The 12,208-nt window shown below is 39.5% G+C and overlaps 2 protein-coding genes across 4 annotated transcripts in view; one reads left to right on the top strand and one right to left on the bottom strand.

Annotated features, from left to right (window-relative positions):
- Nucleotides 1-4,848, top strand: part of LOC146485003 (gamma-aminobutyric acid type B receptor subunit 2-like) — a 26,820-nt gene extending 21,972 nt beyond the window's left edge. For all 3 annotated transcript variants that reach the window (XM_085103892.1, XM_085103891.1, XM_085103890.1), the window contains 3 exons: nucleotides 923-1,082; nucleotides 2,497-2,649; nucleotides 2,943-4,848. In XM_085103892.1, coding sequence (XP_084960018.1) covers nucleotides 923-1,082; nucleotides 2,497-2,649; nucleotides 2,943-3,059 — 430 coding nt within the window. In that variant the 3' untranslated portion in view covers nucleotides 3,060-4,848. The remainder of the gene's footprint in view (nucleotides 1-922; nucleotides 1,083-2,496; nucleotides 2,650-2,942) is intronic.
- LOC146485002 (transcription factor HES-4-like) overlaps nucleotides 4,779-12,208 on the bottom strand; it is a 7,679-nt gene continuing 249 nt past the window's right edge. Inside the window, exons 1-4 of the mRNA XM_085103956.1 lie at nucleotides 8,334-12,208; nucleotides 8,029-8,124; nucleotides 7,132-7,219; nucleotides 4,779-5,533 (exon numbers count right to left, since the gene is read on the bottom strand). The exon at nucleotides 8,334-12,208 is cut by the window's right edge and continues 249 nt beyond it. Coding sequence (XP_084960082.1) covers nucleotides 5,049-5,533; nucleotides 7,132-7,219; nucleotides 8,029-8,124; nucleotides 8,334-8,387 — 723 coding nt within the window. The 5' untranslated portion in view covers nucleotides 8,388-12,208 and the 3' untranslated portion in view covers nucleotides 4,779-5,048. The remainder of the gene's footprint in view (nucleotides 5,534-7,131; nucleotides 7,220-8,028; nucleotides 8,125-8,333) is intronic.

Here is a 12,208-nt window from a genome sequence, read left to right as displayed (position 1 = left end):
TTTAAGAGGGAAACGGGTGCAGGGGTAGAAAAAAAATCAAGTGCTTTGGGTATTTTTGCCGCCATTCAGCCAAAGCTAAGGCGACAAGCCGCGTAGACGTAAAGCAAGGAGAAAATCCAAGCCGCGTGACTGTATTTGGGCTTTCTATACTCTATACGAACAAGATAGATCCGATTGGTTCCATGCCAAAGGCGATAATTTAATTCTATATACAGGGGAACCTCATATCAATTATGAAAAGAAAAAAAATGTTTTTGTTGTTGTTTGTGTGTCTTCTACAAGCGGTGGCCATTTTGAATAATTTACGCGCGGTCGACTACCTTAAGGATTGGGACGTGGGACCGAGTTTCCTTCAGAAACCCTCCCGAAGTTCCCGCGGGATTGTCCGCGGGATTCCGACCCTTACGACTTGGTCCAATTCCTCGTGATAGACGACTGCTTTTAAATTATTCAAAATGGCTGCCGCTCTCAGAAAGGACACAAACCACGACAACATACAACAAAGGTAATCAATGTGCATGTTTTACTATAATTATATAATTATACATTTTTTCATAATTATAAGTTGATGTGAGGGCTTTTCGTGTACACACGAATCAAGTGGTCCCGGTGTTATTTCCAGAAAGTTTTTGCTATTTACTTCTACTTTAGTAGTTAATTGTTAATTATCCTGCAAAATAGATGGGGCAAATACACACAGCGGTGTACGTTTTTAAAACAGGTATTAGTAGCAGTTTCTTCAACCTGAGATATAGTGGAATAATTGACTGTCTTAATACACTCAGCCGTCCAATTATCCTGGGTGCCAGAGGTTATTTCTTTCGTCGGGCCTCTGAAGCCAGGGTACCGTCCAATTTACGATGACTTAGTAATACGTCTCTAGGAGTCTAGGATCTTGACAGAAATGGTGGTTGCTTTGCAGGTACATTGGGATGTCTGTGTACAATGTATTTGTCCTGTGCATCATTGGTACTCCGATATCGTTCGCCATGAGGAAGAAGCCGGACGTGTCGTTTTCTATTGTTTCTATTTGTATCTTAATCTGTACCTCAATCACTATGTGCCTCGTCTTCATACCAAAGGTACTAAGTTCAGATTTTGTTTGAAGGGGAAGTGCCATGGGGTTTTTGACCCCTTTTGTTAAAAATGGTGAAATAAGACCTTCACTTAGCTACAAAATAATTCTAGAACAACGAGAGGAAAGAAATCAACTCGATTCTTGAAAGGAACAACTGGTGGTCTGTTCTAGTGCATTTTGGAAACAAAAATGTGAGAACTTGAAAAAATGTTGGCCTAACATTTTTCAAGTTTCAATTCATTCTGATCTACTCTGTCTCTGGTTAGATGCACTAATCAGCAGTTTTACTGCATTGGAGTGATACTTTATAACAAAAATAGACAATCTTTTTTTTTGTTTCTGTTGACAGACAAACAATTTGGGGTTTTGAAATTACATGAAATTCGCGTTATACTTCCCTTTTAATAAGGACGGTGCCTACTAAATACAGAAGTATTTTTGCTCAGTTTATGAATATGCGGGAAAAGCAGATCTTAGCAAGGGCTATTGGAATCCATGCAAAAAGAAAGGTGGGGGTAACCACGCATTTTTTTTTAGAGATAATGAAGCAGTAATAATTCTAAAAGGCGCTAAAATACAAATCAATGTATGGCATTTTTTTTTCAAATTAAAGATTAATAATCTCTGAAAAATGCATGGTTACCCCCAGATTTCTTTATGGATACAAGAACACTTGCTAAGTTCCTCTTTCTCCGCATAGTTTTAAACTGCGTCAAAAATATCCCTGTATTAGGAGACTCTACCCATAGGAACCCGAGTATCTCGAGATGGGCAGAGCGTATGCGCAGTAACAAAATTAGGCACCGTCATTAAACCGATAGAATATTTCCGCCTCTTACTCAAATCCATCATTTATCATTTTATACAGCTAAGGTCCACGTGCTGGCCAATTTACATCACTAGTTGAACCGCCATCCTGAATAACGAGAAAACCATAGCCTGGAGAGCCAAGGGTACAAATGTGTTGGTTGGTAGCTGAGTGCAAAATACGGTAGTCTTGTCCTCTTCCCAGATTTTGCTCTCGCGAAGTCAGCGCTAGCGCCCACATAGCTAAACACGGGAGTTGTACAGTCCAGCGTCATTGTAACAGCCCGCTAGGCGGAACACAGACCATAAAAATGGAGACCAGTGGTTTCCAATGGACAGGAAGCTGTCACCGGTGTGTTTTCTGTTGTTGGGCTTTTAAAGAATCAGAGGGTGACAAAAACTTGGACAACACAGTTTCTGGTGTTAGGGGCTTTCGTGATAAAACGTACGGTGCATATTCGGGGTGGCGGAGAGGATATATTTGGCCACTGGATTTCTCTCCAACCTTCCTACCACTTAATATTTCTTTGTACCCCACCTTCACACCTCTCCCATCATCGTTAAAAATTTCACTCTGCTCTTTAATCAGTATTTCCTCCCATAAATCGTAGGTGCTGCAGATAAAACGGTTTCAGTTGGGTGGCGAACAATTCTGTCGCGCTTTTACTACCAACACTTTAGCTGTTGAAACAACCAACACCCTGGCGACAGAGGACATTGACAGAGAGCGGCAACTTATGGATTTCAAAAGGAAAATGGCTGCGGTAAGAACGGACCGTGTGCTAACAGCTTTAAATTCCTCACGGGACGTTTCAGCAACCTAGTTAGCATCTGAACAGCCAATCTCATGCAAAGGAGGAGGTGTGGCTTATGATGATAATTATAGAAATTCGCCGGTAGCATTCTCGGTCTCCCCCAAATGGGGTGGATTGATTTACTGTGAACGAGTAACAGGTGTTTTAAGGGAGAAGCCCAAAACAGGAACAGATCTCCTTCTGTGTTCGGTGGCATTTTAAGTTTCCTTGAAACACTTAATGGTACTTTCTTTCCTATCTAGAAAGACAACGAGATCCGAGAGCTGAGACTTCGCTTATTAAACGCATCCGGTTGCCAACAGTCTCACAACACAGAAATGAAAATTGCTGAGGAAATCACACCAGTGGACACGAGGTAGATAGCCACGGCGAGCTCAACCAAGGCTTCATTTCCAGACTAGATTCCGAGTTGGGGCTGTAACACGAAATGATTGTGATAAAGGGAAACCTGAAGATCCGAGAAGAAACCAGTTCCAACAAGAATCAACGGTAGACTGGCCTGCAGAACACCCATTATGAGCTACTGAGCACTTTTCAGTGGCAATTTACAGTTGTTCCTCCCGTAAGGTGGACCCTTACGAGAGGTTAGTTTTCAGACCAAAGGAGGTGTAAATCCTGAGTGTAATCCCTGTAAAATTCTTACAAAAAATGCTGCATAATCTCTCTTTAGTAGGTCACGAATTTTAAACTTGCCCGCATGATACAGCTGAAGGATTTCCAAGTTGATTAACGAACTTGTAATAGTTTGCCCTTCAAAAAACTTCCAGCTTATAGGACATGATACGGCCCGTTTTCCGAAATCCCCGCAGACAACTTATTAGGGACCTTACGAAAATACGACGGCGACGGCAACGACAACGATACAAATCAAAAGGCTCGATTAGCAAAAACAATCGCTCTGCACATCCGTGTCAAATTTTGGTACATTTCTCTGCCGTTCTCTGCAAAACAACAACGTGAAATTTTGTGAGGCTTTGTGGAGAACGTGAACACAAGGGAGTGAAGTTTTCATTCTCTTTCTTGAACGCCACTCCAACCAATTTGGTTCCTGGGTAGTTCGTTTGTGTAGAAGTTGAACAAGTTAACATTATCACGGAGTAGCACAAATGAAATAAAGTTATATATTCAATTGACGTTTTCGTTGGCTTTGCCGTCTTGCATTCGTATGGTCCCTATTACCGCGCCAGAAACAATTTACGTGCACAGAAAGAAGACTAAATGATCCTCAGTATTTTTTGAATTTGGAAGTTCTAATTTTAAGCAACATGTTGTAAGTTTAAACTAAAAATTAACGCCAATCGATAAAAAAAAGTGAATAAATGGTGAATAAATGAGAACGATGTACGATGTCCCATGAACCTAGTTTAATGGCCTTAGCTGCCACGAGTTTCCTGTAGCTTAGTGGTAGCTTTAGTAATCGGAAGGTCTTAGGTTCGACTCCTAATAGGAGCACTTGGATTTTCTTCCGAGTACGCCTGTGTCACTTACTAAATAATACATCATTCCTACTTTATTTGTTGTTTGGCCCTAAGTTCTGAGTCACAATACTAACCAATATGCAACGAACATCCAATCAAAATATCCCAAATAAAACGTTCCAATGTTAGACAGCCAAAAATAAGGGACTCGTCGTTGTCTATCCCAGTGTAGAACAAAATTTATCGTTATCTGATCACAGCTGAACGACGAAGTTTAGAGACAATAGAAAACTTCCAAATATCGATCAGCTACAAAGGCGGTTGCCGCCACTTACGTGTGGAGAATTCACTGAAAACATTCTGGTTATTTTTGATCCAGTGAAAGTGCTCGCTTACGGAAGGTAGTGGCACAGAGGTTAAAAGTATTCAACAAAACAGGGAATGTCTTGGTTAGGTGCTATTAACCGTGGGAGGTGAAATTCAACCTATAAAGAGTCCCTGTCTCGCAAAGGGAACGAGACCATGTTACTCATTGTTGATTACGGCATTTCTTTTTTGCTAGTCGAGGGCTCTTCCTTGGCCCGGGCCCTACTTGAGCAAAAATGAGAAGCGAAGGACTTTAAGAAAGTCTTAGTTAATAATTAGAAATCAGAGAGAGACTTCTAGAAACGTCTACACTGTTTTATTTTAAAATCATATATTTATCCTCACAATAAATCTTTAAAAACTATATTTGACCTCAATTTATTTGTTTTCGTTGTATAAAGTAATAATTATTGGTAGACAGGTAAAAAAATTAACAGGAAAAAAAAACATTAGGCTTCTGTTGATTTCACGCCTTTTCGGAGAAACGTTTTAGTGCTTCGGCCACTTTTAAATTTAAATTTAATTTCTTAGGAATAAATCTAAAGCATCTTTCAACACTGCTGGTCACCAAGGTCTCCACAAAGGGTCCGTTAGGTGTAAACCCGAGGACCCGCTTGGGACTAAAGCGTGGTGCATTCCAGGAGAGCTACTAGAATCGGTACTTAAAACAGGAACATAATGCAGCGGAATGGTCCCTGTCGAAGGGAGTATTCGATGTCCTTGAACCACGTAGGGGGAAATAGCAGTACAAGCTGACGGGGGTCGGGGTTCAAGAGCGTCTCTAGGAAGCAACTGTCTTGGTTCCTTCACAGCAAGATCCCCAGAGGCCTCCAACTGGATCGAAGTTGGAATTCTCGATGAAGACTGCAGTGCAACATCACTGACAACTCGAGGTGTGGCAGGGCAGCCGGCTAGATGAGATAAGATTTGTACTTTTACGTCAGGGTCCAAGCACTCGTCTCCGATCACACTCTTGGACACTTCAGCCACACACGCGCTGTACCCTGCGCGGTACTTAAGAAACACGTGGGGGTCGGTAGAACATATCACTGTGAGAAAACAAGAGAATATTGGAAAATAAATAGGCGTTTACTTCCGTCAGTAGAACCTCAAAACACAGAGAAGGCTAGTTTTTTTCCCTAAAACACAAACAAACAAACAAAACAAAGCAACACTTGAGGACTGATGAAACGATTTACTCCAAAGGGAAGTGTTTCTTAATAACTATAACTTTCATTTGAATGGTCCAATAGAAGTATTTTATCTAAACACTCAACAGGTTATAATCATGCACTCTGGCTTCACAGCTTAGTAAGAAAAAGCACGAGAAAGTACTGGTGAATGTCTTCACTGATTTCAATGAACATAACTTGGAATTTTATTCACAGAAACAGAACCAGAACCATTTCACGTGACTTGAAAACTGGCACTGCAAAGTTATAGATCATTAAAAAAAAAACCCCGATAATGCATAGCCAACAGCAATAAAGGAAGGTACTGATAACATATCGAAACAAGCCGCTATAAAGGGGCAGTGTCGTGGGGTTTTTGATCTCTTCTGTTAAAAATGATGAAATAGGACCTCCCTTAGCTACAAAATAATTATTGAACGACGAGAGGAAAGAAATCAACTCAATTCTGGAAAGGAACAATTCGTGATCTGTTCTAGCGCATTTTGGAGACAAAATTGTGAGAACTTGAAAAACGTCAGCCTAACATTTTTCAAGTTTCAATCCAGTGCGACCTACTCTTTCTCTGGCTAGAGGTACTAATCGAGTTTTATTGTACTGGGGTGATAATTTATGACAAAACTAGACAATTATTTTCTTGTTTCTGTTGACAGGCAAACATTTTTGGATTTTGAAATGACATCAAATTCGCCCTTTAAAAGTAAAAATGTTCACAGATCACTTTACTAAGACTTTCCAATTCAGAGTATTAAATATAACTACAGCTATGAACAGAAAATGTCTAATTGAGTTATTTGAACAAAAAAATGTAAGGGGAAATAAAATTTTTATCTGAGTGAATGTCTGTTTTGTTTGCCAGCTTTCAAGCTGCGTTCTAGGAAATCCAATCGAATTCTAATGCTAAAAAGGGTCACACATTATGAGGTAGAACGTTTCGTTTGAAATGTGGTGAAAATGTTCTTGACAACACCCAGACGAAAGTGGTATTACGAACAAAGAAATAACTTTTAAGATCTACGAATCAAATAACACAACAGCCACCGAACTGTGATCAATGTAAGACAAAGCTAATTTGTCATCGCATAAACCCCAAACCCATCTAACCTAAAAAGAAACCTTTCACAATTGCTTCTTAGTTCTGATGTTTTTGGAAAGCCTTTTTATTCCTTTTCACATAAAACTCGCCAGAGGCGGTCCAATCGCCACCCTAAAGTTATTAACGCAATTGAACGACATTCCCCTTCTTACCCGGGTCCAATTATTAATTACTGGTCAATTGAAAAATTAAAAAGCTTTTCCAGATGTTCCGACAGGCACCTGTCAGTATCAGTGATCCGCGCCACCTTTAAATAACCTGCCATTTAATAAACTCCTCGCGGTTTCGCAGTTTGAATACGCCATAACACTGATCAGTTATATATTAACTTGTCATTATAAAGCTGTCACGCGTGTCTCACCGGTCCGCTGGTGATGTCTCAGGCTACGTAGATGTCGAACAGTCATCTCTAAAATGTCTGCCTTTTCAAGCTTCGTGTACCTTGAAGTCTGCAAATGAGAGTTAAACCGTTAGATACGCGTCAGGCGTCCTTAACTCGAAAAGCCAAGGTCACCCTTGTGATATGAGGAGAAAACGACATTGACACAAACGGCAAAGAAAAACTGTTTTATCTTTGCCATTATTTTCCTATTACGTAGTTATGTCGCCCAGTTCACACTAGAAATATATAACAACGACATATATTGCTTTACGTTTTCGTGACTAAGTTATGTCGCTCGTGTGAACCAAGAATACTTTTGAGTCGATGCCAAGTGTGACCGTTCAAATAAAAGCTCCCGAAAAGCATCTTCATTTTTACAATTTTTGAAGATTTACCCGCTCTGTGCTTTCATACGGAGCACATCAGTAACACCGCCAGGTTATAACTGAAATGTGCGATTGCATGAATGATCGAGAATATTGCTGGAACCGATTCCTTCAACCGTGAAATGCCATCAAGACAAATAATCACTTAAGATAAGAGATAATTCAGAACAAGACAGATGGTAGGGGTATTGAACGTTGATAAAACAGCATTTGTTTACAGAGGCTTGCTGGGATGTCAGGAAGTCGAGAAATTCTGACAAATCTTATTAAAAATAAGCTATGGACAGTTATCAAACGGGCGCCATTATTAGAACATGGCCCAAGTACTAGTATACTGCAAGAAAACAAATTCCATAGATAGAGCAAGTAACTTTAACATTTCTTTAAGCTTGGCAGCTGAACAAAAACGACTGGCTTGCTTCAACAAAAAACGACATAAACCGAATACTTTTGTCTGCAGGGAAGATTTTTGCTGACACAGCATACTTACATCTCTGTTCTGTGCTTCCAGAACAAGTCTCTTTAGTTCTTCAAGACTACGGTTGATGCGTTCGCGTCTTCTTTTCTCCATAATTGGCTTAGAACACTACCCAAATAAAAAGAAACGTCAATTTAATTTAACGGTGACCTTCAAAAAGACTTTTAATCCCCTTAACTCGTGTGAGCAGCTTAATGACTTCCTTTAACGTCTACATTATTTTTAACCATGTAAGCAACTAAAGAATCTGACACATCTTCCCTTGGAGGAAATTGAACGCAAACATATTTAAGGCAAAGAAGTTTCAACGATTTTACCTTTCGAGTCTCCGAATCATTTTCTTTTTCCAACTTTGAAGATTCCTGAACCATTACTATTTTAGTTTCTATCTTCGTTTGTGCGAGAACCGCGTAGTATTGTTCTGTAAATATTCGATCTTTCCTCTAGCGACGAAAGTGACAAATGAACCCGAGTGGAGTGAATATGGTCTTTATTTACTTTGCCAGCCGTGGGAAAATCTCTCGCTCCGAGTTCCCAACCCCAGCTCATTATCCGCGTATTTTGTTTAAAATGGGGCCTGCATTTTTGTCACTTGAATGGTATTTTGGCGTTCACTGGCAGCTGAGATAGAAAGCGTGAGAACCAAGCAATGTGATTGGACGCTTGCTATCAAAGACAAAGCGTTCGCAGCACGCGCTATGCAAACGAGACGAAATGAGTAGAAGCGCGCAGTTACGTCTACTCGCGCGAAAAAAAAAATGGCAGTCTCGTGCAATGAAGCCTTGCTTCATGACAATATTAGACCTGATAAAGGCTATTTAGCACCCGAACTTCAAAGTCAACTTATCATCACTTGTCGCAGTATAACCAGCCAACGAATAATTATATAACTTTAGTGGTAAACCTTCACTTTTTAATTTCATTGCGATCCAAGGGTCACTCGAAAGGGCTTAAACCCAGGCCGTGAGAACGACTCGAGCTAATTGGCTGTAAAAAGTAAACAATCGAGCTTTGGAATGATATACGAAAACGGCGGGTCGTGATACAATACAACGGCTCGACGGGACTATTGTAGGCTGCATAATGCATATTGTAAATAAAACATTACAGGGCCATACTCTGAAGCACGTGTTTGCTTTTGTGTGAAAAGTGTATTTTGTTCTCTAGCATTGTTCTACACACCCGCTCATAACAAAAGTCCCTGCAGACGCACTTCGTTTGCAAAACAATACCATCGCAAGGTTCCCACGCACGGAAAACCAATTTGCGCTCATTTTACCCTCACCGTAAAAATTCTGCTTGCCAAAGTTTTGTTTTTGACTTCAAAAGCGGCTGATTATTCCAGTTCCGGTTACTTATGTATTCAATAAAGAAAATGGCCTCGAAGCATAATCTACGAACATCGCCGTGTAATCTAACTCTAAGTGACCAACGGACTAGCTTAAAAACCAAAGAAAATAAAGAACTTCAAACATCTCCTTTACAACAACAAACATTTTGACATAAAGGGTGTCTCTTAAGAAATATTTTTGTCACTTTGCAAAAACAGAAAGGTAAGAAAACTTTTAAACACCGCGACCTTCCTTACAACGCAAGCCAAAAATTGGTGGAGAAAAAAAAAAAAAGAAAAATCTCATTAAATTTGGTGTATTCTTGCTTAACAGTCGCCACGCAATTGGTTCGCCTTTGCCATAAATTATCAAAATAAAACAACAGAGTCCAAGAATGTTTCCCAGATTGATACAAATCTACCTCTCGGAAAATGGAACAAAGGTTTGCTGACTTAAAAGTTAACTTTCATTTGGAACGACTGGTATGGGGTATTTCGCAAGCGAGTACAAAACGCGCAAAAAAACACTGTGAATTACATAATAACACTACAATTTCCACTCATGTAAAGCAAGAATATCTGTTGATGCTGTTTCCGTTTTGTTGAAAATTGAACCCCCCCACTTTCCACACATATTACTTCTTTTGAAAACTACATTACGAGCGAACCGCATCGCACATCAGAGATATAGTCCATTTAGTACCATGCAGTTGTAGCTCTTGTCCCGGTCTGGAAGAAATCCTGTAGCTTTAGATCGTTAGGCTTTTTATTACGCTAAACAAGGTGGTTGTAACTATTAAGTCTATGGATGAAACGTTGAAGTCTGCGATCATCCCAGTTGATACTTCTCTGTGGCACTGTTTATTATTTTGTACAAGTTGTAACGTTAGAGCTGGTGGGTAGCATCACCACTACTATTAAAACGAGAGCCAATGAACAGCCTCTTGTCAGGTGCTGTCCTTTTTTTTCAATTTTCCCCGCAAAGTTGGAATTTTAGAAGATTCCTCAGCCTTTATCTTGTGCCGTGCAACAGCCCCATCTTAGACAACGAAGAAAAAAAAATCAAATCAAATCAAATGGGAATGGGCACATTTCTGATTTTTACTGAGGAGAGCGAGTGCTGCACACATGCCAGTCATGCATTCTGTTGCTCTACAGACGCAAAGCTGATTTTAAAATAAGTCTGCTAAGGAGATGGAGATTTGTGAAGAAATAGACTATTCAAGGACGTTTCCACATTCCCACTTTGTGTTGCGTGTGTTGCTAATACACCGCTTCTTAACTTCGAGTATTCACATGCTTGAAAGAAGTACTTCTGAGCTGATTAAACTTGTTTGTAAAAATAATAAGTTTTTAACAAGTTTCAAACTGGATAAGACCGACCCAGTCAGACATGCTGTTCTTTTGACCGTTCTGCTGATAATTTAATTCTATATTGGTGTGTGTATCCACAAATTAACGTAATCTTGACAAAAGTGTTCCTTACGTTTAGAAGGCTATTTAAGCTATACATGGCTGCAAAATTGAACAAATTTTGTTCGAAAAGGAAAAAAAGAAAGAAAAGAAAACACAAAAGAACTACTACAAAGATAAGTCTAAGCACGAATGATCCAAATTGTTAAAAACAAAAGAGACTGCCTTAAGGCGTTTAATTTTTTATATCGGGCCGACAAGAATATAATCTCCCATAATTTGAATGAAGTGCGCAGAAAGGTTTTAGCGAACTCTATTAAACACAACCATTCTCCATTATCACGGTTATTTTAAATTTTGATGTTGGACAGATAACAGAAACCCATTAACAATGCTGGAAAGACCACCTAAAAACCAGTAAAATGTCCAAGTTTGAAAGCAATGCCTCTAATCTAGCGAAGATGTAGCTCCGTTAAGTCTGTGCAAGCGCCCCCCCCCCCCCCCCAAAAAAAAAAAAATAATAATAACAATAATATACCCCTCTCCATGCATACAAAATGTCTGTAAAATTTCAGAATTTTCGGTACTATACAATATACATCTTCGCTACTTAACGAGAGACAAGACTCTCAAACTTGGCCATTTTATTATTTTGAAGATGCTCTTTCCAGATGGATTTTCGTTCCTTGTTCTCGACCAAAATTTAAAATTGCCGTGACAATGTTCTTTTGTGATGGTCCTCGAGCGTACATGAGACGAGATCGATCATATTAGACATTCAGAATAATGATGCACACAAGCTCAGTGAAACTCAACTCGAAAATTGGCCATTTCGCAATGTAGTGTTCGGTTTTCCGTGGTTTCCTAAGCAACGCTGAACTGAGTAAAGGATCTTGAAGTCTGGACATAGAAACCCAAATTCTCCAGCTGTAGCAGCTGCCGTAATTATTATAATTATCCTTTAAACCTTGCAGACAGCCTTTGACTAGAGTCTGTACAGCTACACCGGTATTTCACATGAAATATTGAGGTTATTGCACGCAATGCTTTCTTTTCCTTCTTTTAAAACCGCATTGATGTTAGAATGACAAACGCAACAAGTGGCCTCGAGTAGTAGGCGATAACCACAGAGCAAAAATAACTTATTCAAGGGTTTCCGTGTTGGAAGAACTGCAATAAATAAAAAGAAACAAAAAAAAAACAAAAAAAAAAAAAAAAAGGGAGAGAGAGAAAAACCACCTTATTTTTGAACACAAAACAAGTTGATGGAGGTATAGTAAGTAGAGATGTCTACCAACTATGCTGGAGGCAAACAGCCATTTCCATTCTAAAACAGAAAACTGAAAAAAAAAAAAATCGCTGATGCAAGAGCATGTCGCGTGCAATGAATCGTAAGTTTAATATTGGACTTCAACTTGAATCGGCCTAATTTAACGAGGATGACTAATT

This window comes from Pavona decussata, unplaced genomic scaffold (genome assembly GCF_977016875.1).
Source record: "Pavona decussata unplaced genomic scaffold, jaPavDecu1.1 SCAFFOLD_28, whole genome shotgun sequence".
In the NCBI taxonomy this organism is placed as follows: Eukaryota; Metazoa; Cnidaria; class Anthozoa; order Scleractinia; family Agariciidae; genus Pavona; species Pavona decussata.
Note: the sequence above shows the minus strand (reverse complement) of the source record. Positions and strands in the feature narration are given on the sequence as shown.